Below are 11,777 nucleotides of genomic sequence, written 5' to 3' on the forward strand. Positions count from 1 at the left end.
CAGAGTCCTAAGACATTTATAGTAAACGGTATTTCCCTTTCATGTCCTGGAAAATTTGATTTCCAATATAGACACCACATGCAATAAGGCAATGCCCTACAGACATATTAGAAAATGAACTCACACAATATACTATCAACACCAACATACTTTACATAGCACCATTGATTTATTCATTTAGGATTATAATTTGAGAAACAAAATCTGTGATTTGAAAGACAACATGTGGATTATTTGGTGATTGCAAAATGGTTTTTGTTCCTGAGTCTATGACAGATATGATACAAAGTACTAAAAGATAGAATTGATGAGACATATCTAATTAGACTAAGTCTAATAGCTAGATCTCCATAATATAATCTTTTTTTCATCACTCTTTGTCTTTGTTGTTATCCAAAGAGAGATGTTATCCTCTCCCACATTGAAAAGGTGTGAAATTCATGTTAATTAATCTCTTAATATAATGAAGAGTTTTTATAACTATATTTAGTTGATCTATTCTTCTACCACGTTAGGCTTTACAGAGGCTTGATACGGTGTGAAGGGGAGATCAACCAAACCCTAGTGCGGCCGCTTGAAGGAAGGACTTAGATGCTTTATTGTTGCTCTATCATATTAACGTTTTTTCTATTTATAGAAAACAAAAACTAGGTTTTGTTTAACGGAATCTTCTTTCCGAATTCACCCTAAATTTGAAATTTTCTTTTTAATAATTTAATCTTTATTGACACATTTTCACAGGGGCTTAACAAGATTTTCAACCAATCTGAAAATTACAGTAGTAGAAAAAATGATTAAAAATATCTTTTGGGAGGGGCTTAAGCCCCTTATCCCTTCTTCTTGTGTCCGCCAATGAGTGCGGTTTCAATATCCTAAAATAAATGGTGATAGTTCGTGTGTGAATGGGTGATCTGTTTTCTACCATGTTAGCTTTTACTACTTCACATTTTCGGTGCGAAAACAATTCATATGTGAATATCTCAATAATATGCGATCGTGCTGCACTATTATCATGAATTATTGTTCTTGTGCAAGGGTGATGTGGGGGCTCGTGTACCTGTCCTTCCATCTCCAACAATGGTTTTGAAGGTATACTTATAATATTATTTTAATGATATTTTGGAAATACAGTTGGAATGAGTATCACCCTGATGTCTTTTAATATGCGACATGTTTGAGTCAGTATTTTGTTTGAGGTTATTACTACTATAGTCTATAAGAAAAAGATTTGGTAGCATGTGACAGCTTGTGCCTCCTAAATCAATTCAATCCTTTTTCTTTTGTGTTTCTTCTCTTGGTAGTGTGTCTTCATCGTGATAGCATGTTTCTTCTTGCACACAGAGAGAGAGATAGAAAGAGAGAGTCAAACATGAATTAATAGAAGTATGGTCTACTACTTCTGTCCTAATGTAATTGGGTTATATTCATTTTTGGACTATCCCATTATAATTGAGTCATGTCCTTTCATTACAGAATACAACACATTTAATATTTTCTAACTAAACACTCTTTTCTTAATCTTCTGTGTCCAAAAATAACGCTTCAATTACAAAGGAACGGACGGAGTATTTGTTAATGCCACGGATCTATGGGGAAAATTTGGAACTCATTTAATAACATGCAACTTCTCAAGATGTTATTGATTTTATTAAATTGAATAACTCATGATAGTGTACACTTGTTGCGTATTGAATATGTAGATATCTGAAGATTACTACTGACATATATAATGTGTTGAGATATGTAGTTATGTATGAATGAATGGAGTTGATGATGAGATTGGATTCTAATCATTTGTATATTATGGAATCTAGTTTCCACAACTGTTTTGATATATATTTCCTTATAAGTATATATTACCCTCTTCCAAATTCGTTTTCTGACTTTCTTGTACTTACATTTGTTTAATAGTGTGGTGTTTTGATGGTAAAAATGATGAAAATCCAAAAAACACATAATAAGTATGGTTTGATACCGCAAAAAACAAAAATTGTATTGATACCGCAGCATACAACGAGCCACATAATTTGTTCAAACAAGATAATTGAAGGATAATCTGATTACCTCAAAAATAAGAAAAGAGAAAATTAAGACCATAAACAAAATCAAAACGAAAGACCTAAACAACGCCAATTGGCTACTACCAATCAATAAAAATGACATATACTGCACCTGTCCGCAACTTCTATTTGACTCAAAGTGAATAGTAAATATTAGCCAATTTATTTAAGCAATGCCTAAAATCAAGGTCATGTAGTTCATATACATTATAATGATATTGTATTTGAAGAGAATATCAATGTAGAAATTTATTAATCAATGGTGGAGCTTTTTATAACTAATCAAACCCATGTTGCCGGATTTTTTTGTATGTAGATTTGTACTTATATACATTAAAACATGGATCTTGATGAGAGAGCCTATAAATATGAGTACATGGAGAGATACTTTTTTCATATCAGTATTATGGGTCCAAATCTGAATCAAGAATTTATTCATACTTTATTAATACCAGATCGAATATTCTTATTGGTTCATTTCCTCCAGTAACATTTTAAAAAAATCTATATATCGATTATTTTCAGGGAAAATTAGGTTCTCTTTAATTGTCAGGGCTTCCCCCTCCTGGCTTGATGCCCTAGCTCTTATTAGAACCCAGATTTTTAATTGTTGCGCCTTTAAATCAAAATTATTGTATTTAATTAACAAGTTCGTGCACGTACAAATGTGGATCAAATAAAATTAAACCTCATAGTTGTATAAGGACTGGTGGTTGAATTAATATGGATGAATGATTAGATCTGGCGTCTGATTAGTAAGTATCATAATAATCAATCTTAATTAATGAGATACCATTTGATCAACTACTTGGTCCAAGATTCATAGTGAGTGTGGTGTGTGGACATCAAAATTGTCTGGAATTAATTGAATGAGTACTTTAGATTTGAATCTAGATTGAATGTTTGATTAATTTTATAGTATCATGATTTGTTACAATTTTTATTATTCTAATAATGACGACATGAACCCAGAATTCCTATCCGAGCTAAACCTAGCTAAACTCACTTTTTTATATTGATGATGTATTATACAATAATGTTACAACATCGACATGATCAGAACACTTCCTTTTAATTTTTTTTATATACAATTCCAAAATCTCCAATTAGTTACATCTCTAATTTTCTTGTTATTTTTCCTAGCTCATTTAAACAGATTTTTTTTTCATACTATGATTTATTCCTGGTAAAATACGATGTGTATTTTAAATGAAAGATCATTTAAAGATCTTTAATATGATATATAGGAGTATTTTTTTCTATTCGTTTTTCTTTTTTATGAATGCAATATATTAAAGTATTTTTCTTTTTTCGCTTATTTTCTCTATACAAAAGAACGCAGATTCCAACATTTTTATTGTCTTTCCTTTTTCTTCTTCTTTCTATTAAACAAGTTCCAATCTCAATCAGCTTTATTTAGTTACAAGTGATCGATCGGAAAATGATTAAATCATCGATACATGTCTTTAGTCTTTACATACATCGTTCTTGTGAAGAATTGTACAAAAATATCGCTTGTTTGTTCAATTAGATTTCAAATCTCCACTATTGACATAAGGGTTATAAGTAGATAGCACATGAATGATTAAGGATATTTTTTTTTGTCAGTTCAAACTCTAATTTGATGTCCCAACTAAAATTAAAAAAACAGGATATTTTTTTTTGTCAGTTCAAACTCTAATTTGATGTCCCAACTAAAATTAAAAAAACGAAATCATTCCAGAAATATAAAAGATTAAGGTGTAGTGGATTTTTTTTGTCAGTTCAAACTCTAATTTGATGTCCCAACTAAAATTAAAAAAACAAAATCATTCCAGAAATATAAAAGATTAAGGTGTAGTGGACAATTGTGTCCTCGACATAAGATAGCTTTTCTTTACATCCTCAATTTTGACAATTTTTTAAAAAATTTCAATGCAAGTAATTAAGTCTCTAATTTTTTGTCCTTAAAATAAATTTGTTATAGTGATAATATACGATACAAACATGTAAAACATGGTGTTTTTGACACCTATTTGTTGCTTTTTTCTCAATAAAAAAATAGTTAATTAATTTTAGGGATAATGATTCCTAAAATCATAAATTATGGCCGAATTTGGTGTTTTTCACGCACTTAAAACTTGACCACTACGGATTTGATTTTCTCCTAAATTGAATTCTACGCGACGCGTCAAATTATGCATGCGATCAAACCGGTAAATACAAAAAACGATGATGCTTTTAATGAGTATAAACAAAATTGTTTTGTGTAATATTAAAATTTCTTCAAGATTTAATTGGAATTTCAAATAGTGGGAAATTTGCTGATTTATTTTCCATCAATATATGGATCTAATTCCCAAATTAACTTTAGCGTCTTTAAAAAAATGTCCTCGATTTATTTTATTTATGTTTTAAATCCCGAAGTTTTACTTTTTCCCCTAAAGATCTCGGGACAAAATTTTCAATTTTGAAAAGTAAACGAAGTGTTTATTTGTTTTTTTAATGTGAGGGGGAAAAGGAACAACAATTAACCCTAATCTCCCCTATCAAGCCGCCATTATATTATATATTCCTTGCTTAGCGAGTAGTTCAAATTTAATTATGCATTTGCACGATAACAATGCTGTAGACATTTTCACTAGAAATATATTTTTATATATATTCGCGCCTATAAATTAGTAAAAATCAAATTCCTCTCACACAATCGAGAAATACAAGTTCACAATTATGCTAGACACAAATAATTACATGTAATAATGTGACAATTTAATACAAAAGAATAATCCCACTGTTTAATCACAACCTATACAATTCCATCTTCATGGCTCTCGCCATAAAAAAAATAAAAATTTAAACAATGTCCGATTCATCAAGATCAAACATCAGCCACTGATTTTTGGCTTCAATTAATAAACAAGAATGATGAATATAATAAGCCGCACTCAGATACAACCCGCCGCTCTTTCTGTTATGTTCTAATTATTTAATTTTCATGCAATAAAAAGAAAAAAAAAACCATCAAAGATTTTTATATATATGTTTATTGACATATCATGTATTCTTCACGAAGATTGTTGTCTCAAGTTTAGTCCAATGTCCATGCCATTGTAGGCAATTGGAGCATACATCCATTGATCATCGGAGCTCAACAACTGCATAAACCGAAAGTGTTACAAATCCAAACAAAACTACGTCGTTTTAGATTGATAAAATTTGGGTTTCGCAAATACCTTAATCTGGAGTTGCAAGAACTTCACGTACTCGACAGCCTCTTCCAGCATCGTGCTGATGTCAACCTAAGATCATTAATAGGAATTTCTTTTAGTCTCATTTCCTTTGGAAAAAAAGTTACATTTACATATATATGAATTTGTATTTGTGCAATCCTTACTTTTGTTCCATTGGGGACTAGGGTTTGCAAGATTCTGAGCCTCTCGTTGATTCTCTCTCTTCTTTTCTGCACGAGTAAATCAATGTATGTTTTAGCACAGGAGCGAATGCAGAAAAAAAGATTGGTATGAGCTGTATTTTTCTAAATTTTGCATAATGTGTGCATAACTTTTTGCATAAAATTTAAATAAAATTTAAAATTTTGTGATTAGTTGCGCTTACTATAATAGTAAGGGTAAAATTGCCAGAGCGTCTAATTTTATCCTTTTTTTCTTTACGTTAGAAAAATGAATATTTTATTCGTTCACTGAAGAATGTATACCCTTGCATAGAGGCTCTGTGGATCGGTAGCCGAACCCCTACTGGCACGTGTTTTGCCATTGGGATTGGGAGCCCGCCCGCCCTTGGAACCGGAGCAGGAAGTCGTCCCAATGACCTCATTCGACTCATCTTCCGAGCAGCAGCTGCTCGAGGACTGTTGCTTTCTACAAACCACTGCATTGCTGCTAATATTAGGGTAATCTTCATTGCTGCATTTCATGCTCTTGTTGCTCCTTGGAATCTGCCATTGCATCAAATTAAATGTAAGAAAATAAATTCAATCAACAAAAATTAGGTCATTTTAACCTAGCTAGCACTTACTTGACAAGGAACACGAGATCTTTTCTTGGAGTGGCTAATCTTCTCCTCCACCTTCATCGTTTGTTCGTGTTTGGACGACTGTGAGCTCTCGTTGCTGGCGTCCCGGTTCAAGTAGTCATTGGTGCAGTAATCCATTAATGTGATCAAATTGTTGTTAGGGAGAGAAGTAGGTGTGTGTGGAGAGAGATTGGAGAAGGGGAAGTGATCAAAGCCACTACTACTCCCTTGTGATAATGAACACATTGTGGCCTCATCGATTCCCCGGCTAGCCGGGAAAGTGGCCGGGAACTCATTCGGGAGAGTGAAGTTCCCTAGAAGCTGTGACATGAACTCGGCCTCCTCGTCTGAGCACATCACTCCGTTCCACTCTACTTGAGGCATTTCGTATTCCATATCAATTCTTGTGTTTTCAAGTGAAGAGAATTAATTGGAGTTTTTGTTACTTACAAAACTGACTTGTGCTGATCACAAAAAAGTACATATTTATATACACTTGTAGCTAGCCAATTATTGGTGCAAATATTTAATTATGATCATAGTAACAAAATATGACAACTCATAGAAGACTTATTCAAGCAATAATGAGGAGGATTTTAAAGCAACCTTTCGGCGCTTGAAGAAGCTCAAAACAGGAATAATTAAGAATATAATGAAGTCTAATTAATCAAATGAGTAACTGACATAGGGTTAATTATTGTTGATGGCAAGAAATTTAACCAAAATATGGTGTTTGGATTGGAGTTTTCTGAACGACACCTGGCAACTAGAACGTGCAAGTCTTTTTCGAAATTAATAAACAATTCTGGCCATGATTAATCCAATGAAAATGATATTTGATTAATTAGGCATATATTAATTAATGAGTGGTCGTGGGGGTGTGAGACTGATATTATTAAGAACAATATATCGTCTATGAGCAGACATAATCTTTTTCATCTTAGCTTCTGTCTCTGAACCTTGATTGGGGTTTATCCATCATAGTTTGATCCCTAAAAAAATCTACTTTGTCACAAATTTTTAGCATTATTGAAAAAAATGATAATTACCTTGCTGTTTTTTGGTTTTATTGTGAAGATCTTGTCTTGAAGCGTTATGCTGCCGTTTTTATTTCTTGTATGCATCATTTAGTAATATTTTTCACCACCTTTTGGTTAGAGCATTTAATGTTACTGATACTTATAAAAAACATGCAATCTATCCAACAAAGCATTCAAGGAGTGTTCACTTCTAAGTTCTAATGATAAGATAGCATTGAATATATATGTGAAGATATACACTGATCAAACACGCTCAAAATAATAAAATCCATTAAAACAAACAATTGATTGATTAACTTGGATAATATTTATCATTAATCGTATCTCTCAAATTATTAAGAAGAATTCCTTTAATGGTGCCATGTAGACTTATAATATGATTATATCACTTTATTTCTTTCACGTTTAGAATGGACGGTTCACTGAACCTGGTCGACTATAAGTACTTCAAATGCTAATTAGCACAACAAATTGTCAAATTTGATTACTAATTAGCTTTTTAATACTAACCCTCAAACTAGAGGTGCCCAAGGTTTACATTTCCAGCGGTTAACCGCGAAACCGTGACTGTGAGAAATTACACTAACCGAAACCGCAGATTTTAGAACTGTGGTTCGGTTCAGGTTCAAAAAGTTTTGAACCCAAACCGTGCCAGAACCGTTAAAAATTGTCGAAAAACCATGAAACCTAGCCAGAACCGCAAAAAACTGCTAGAAACTGGCAGTTCAGAACCGTGAAAAACCGCCGGAAAACTGCCGGTTTTGGAACCGGAACCGTAATCGTAACTGCGATACACCCTCGCGGTTTGGTTCATGTTCGGCAATTTCCAAAACCGGAACCGTGGGCACCTCTACCTCAAATATTGAAACTTTATCCTACATCATCAAGCCATTTTAACAACTAAAATTCTTTTGAACATATGTTTCACCAGATTGAATTAAATCACCGTCTCAAATTCATGGATTATTCACAGTTCCGTTTTACATTACACTAATATATTAATTAATTGATAAGTAGTAGAATTTTGGATCCATGAAAATTTTAACATCACTAGACAGCAACCAAACATAGGAGAAACACGTCCTTTAATCACACTGAAAAAGAAAAAAAAAAGGTCAGCCATAAAAAATGTTGGGAAAAAGCAAAGAAAATAAAAAAAGAAAAAACGAAATCGAGTTGCTAATTCCCTCAAACATATATAAAAATCTTGAAGTGTGTGTAGGGTCGATTGAACCCAAGATTTTCGCCGATTTTCTTGCTTCGATTTCAAATACGCGTCGAGATCATTTTTAAATGTGATTACATCATTTTCAACATTCATAATTGTAAAAACTATTAACAATTTTATATTTATGTAATATAAACAATATAATATAATGTGTTCTCTCAATAAGTTTCTATTATATTGTAATGTCTATATAGTTCCAACTAAAAAAGAAATACTCCATCATTCCCATGAAGTTAGTCGATTATTCTACTTTTGAAGATTCCTAAATTTAGTGTAATTTATTAATTGGAATTATATTAAATTTTTTTGTTGAGCAATAGATAAAAACAAAATAAAACAAGATTTATTTTTCCAAATATTTTTAGTATCATATTAAATCATAAACTATCTGAACCAAAATTAACGATAATATTAGTCAATGATCCGATCTATATGGGTTGAGGTTGTCCGAGATAGCGGCTTTTTTAAGTATTATTTAAATTAGAATTTATCCAAGACGAAATAGATTAAATTCATGTGTATGTTAGGGTTAATGGAGACCAGATATGTTAGTGTTTGCTCATAAGAACGTGAGAATACTCAATACTGCACTAGACATATAAACTTAATTCGTAATGAAATTGAATTGTACTAGAAAGTAGAAAACAATGAAATTCCGCTTTTCATAAAGTTTGATCAAATTCTGGTGCGGCATTGATATTCTAGCGAAGAATTCACACTAAATATTTGTGAACGAATGACTAAAAATAGTGTTTTATTCTTATAAATATTTTGGGATCCCATATCCGTAAATATGTTAAAACATGACCCTAAACAATGTTTTACATATAGGGGCTCTCAAACAAAGTATATCTCTGTTTTTTTGCGGTATATACATTAAATTATTTTGTGATTCTATGTTAAGAAATTATGGTATTGGGTTTGGATTAAATTTAAACAAAACTAATATGTAATCTCACTTAGTAGATGTTTTTTTGGTTCATAGCTAAAAGAGATGTTTTTTTGGTTCAAAGTAGTAGTACTTATAATCTGCTCTTTATTCACTGAATTAGCTTTGAATTTGATTAATTAATTTAAGATTAAGAGCACTTGGTAGTAAACTGTACGTGAAATACGATCAATTGGTAACGACCAGAAGTTTGATGGTTAAATTGTGAATAAACAATCAAAATAAAATTCATTTCACAACTAAGAAATTTTAGTACTTATAAATCGTAAGTAAAATAAAGATCAATTCATACCTAAAAATATTGTCATTGTAAATCATTATAGTAACAAAAGTAAGATTAAAAAATAGCTACCCTAGTGACTATTTATTCTCTACAATAACAAAACGGATATATTATTAATTATTACTAATTATTATTATTATTATTATTATTATTATTATTATTATTATTATTATTATTAATTATTGATGTCGCCAGATGAGCGATGAATTAACAAACGCACGATCTTGGTTCAATAAAATGACGTTAGACATTAAAAAAACATGCATAATGCATGAATAAATTTATGGGACACTAGCAATAATATTATTATAAAAGGAGATAGGAGCTACCAAAATCTTAGATTTTGAAAGCATAGATTAATGGTAAGATGAAGTAAGCAAAGAAAATCAGTGGTTGTTGGGAGGAGAATATTCTACAATGGCCTGCACGTTTGGTTTTGGTCTTCGAATCATTTGCATTATTACATTCTTGATCTACCCACAATGGCTAGAATTAGATAATGACAACACTTCATTCCAACTCAAACTTATAATAGTAATCAACTTCATTTATTTTATTATCAACTGTTAACCCAATACAACTATTCATATACAAAAACAAATTAATAGTAGTTGTTAGTTTCTATAGAATTAATGAAAAAAAATTGTAATGAAAGGCGGACGCAGTCTGATAACAAAATTAACAAATATAAGAAATACCTAATTTATGATGTAAAGGACATCTCAATAAAACGCATAGATTATAGATATATAATTTGATACATAATCAACATAAAATTACCTTCCAATGCACATGGTATACCACAACACAGTGTACCTAAGTGAGATTCCATCTTAAAATTAATTTGCAATAAGAGAAGTGATTAGTGATCACTACTTAATTTGATCTCTTTTTATTTGAAATTTAAGATGTGAGACAATTTATATGAGAATATCTCAATACTTCCATATGGAACAGTTCACATATATATTTTTTTAATATGCAATCATTTGTACTCGTTAATATCTGAATAACATCATCCATGTCTAGTACCTTCAACGATATATTCGGGCTCAAACATATGGCTTCTATGAGTACAATGTTAGATTTTATAAAGGATTAGCTAGATACGGTAGTATTTATTGAAGTGTATTTGATATGCGAATGTGGATTCTATCCAAAAACCATTGGTGATAGAAAAAGTAATACTAATGGAGAAAAGGAGCCAATGCTAGTTTTATCTCTTCCACCAAAAATGCCAAGTTTCTTTGATCCTGTGAGGTTAAAGCGTAAACAAGCATCTGTGCTTTATAAATGCAAAACAAATTAGAAGAAGAAAAAAAATACTACTACTAGATTAAATATATATACATATATTCGAGCCATTAAAAGAGTTTGAGGGCTTCAGGCCCATGTTGACGTAGCAAACATCAGTTCATTACCTATTTAACAGCACGTGCATGGTAGTTAATTTGTTAAGTCCAATCCCTAATGTAGTAAAATCTTGATTTAGTTAAACAAAGTCGTTTAGACTAACGGCTGCAGTAAAATATCCAATAGTGTCATAATATTGCAAAAAAATCTATGTTATATGTCAACAAAATTTTGTTGATATATAAATGACTTCGTGTTGACATCTATTTTACATGTCAGCTCGAAGAACTCTCTCCGTCCCACAATAAGAGTCTTATTTTGCCATTTCGGTCCGTCCTACAATAAGAGTCATATTTCATTTTTACCATAAATAGTAATCCCTCCGTCCCAAGGTAGGTGTCACACTTTCCTTTTTAGTTTGTCTTACAAAAGATGTCACATTTCTTCTTTTGGAAAAAGTTCTCTCTCACATCAATTATAAAATTATATTTTCTCTCACCACTTAACACACAAAATAACATCTCCTAAAATCTCGTGTCATCTCCCAAGTGTGACATCTATCTTGGGACGGAGGGAGTAAGTAATATCACATTCCACTAACTTATTTCACTCACGTTTTATTATAAAACTAATACATATAAGTGAGACTCATATATTCCACTAACTTATTCAACCCATTTTTTTTCATTTCTTAAAACCCATGCCATAACTAAATATGACTCCTATTGCGGGACGAAGGGAGTATATGTCAACAAAATTTAGTTCACATACAAATGCATTCGTGCTAACATCTACTCCCTCCGCCTATAAAAAATAGAAAAAGTTGTAAATGACACGAGTTTTAATGTACAAT

General features: G+C 31.3%; 1 protein-coding gene across 1 annotated transcript; it reads right to left on the bottom strand.

Moving 5' to 3' along the window:
- Positions 1–4,801: 4,801 nt before the first annotated feature.
- On the bottom strand, positions 4,802–6,507 carry LOC125217727 (uncharacterized). The gene is made up of 5 exons (XM_048119250.2): positions 6,075–6,507; positions 5,755–5,994; positions 5,434–5,499; positions 5,273–5,338; positions 4,802–5,194 (listed from the first exon to the last, which is right to left on the bottom strand). The coding sequence occupies exons 1-5, from the start codon at positions 6,465–6,467 to the stop codon at positions 5,105–5,107; spliced, it is 855 nt and encodes a 284-aa protein (XP_047975207.1). The 5' UTR covers positions 6,468–6,507; the 3' UTR covers positions 4,802–5,104.
- Between the last annotated feature and the right edge of the window lie 5,270 nt (positions 6,508–11,777).

This window comes from Salvia hispanica, chromosome 1, assembly GCF_029641045.1.
Source record: "Salvia hispanica isolate PSC_SH4W2 chromosome 1, Shi_PSC_v1, whole genome shotgun sequence".
NCBI lineage: Eukaryota > Viridiplantae > Streptophyta > Magnoliopsida > Lamiales > Lamiaceae > Salvia > Salvia hispanica.

Bases quoted from the DNA above. Each gene is read 5' to 3' on its own strand.
- LOC125217727 (XM_048119250.2), bottom strand. From the start codon at position 6,467: ATGGAATACGAAATGCCTCAAGTAGAGTGGAACGGAGTGATGTGCTCA. The intron at 5,995-6,074 runs GTAAGTGCTAGC...ATGCAATGGCAG, and splicing joins GATCTCGTGTTCCTTGTCAA to ATTCCAAGGAGCAACAAGAG. The intron at 5,195-5,272 runs GTATTTGCGAAA...CGGTTTATGCAG, and splicing joins TCTTGCAACTCCAGATTAAG to TTGTTGAGCTCCGATGATCA.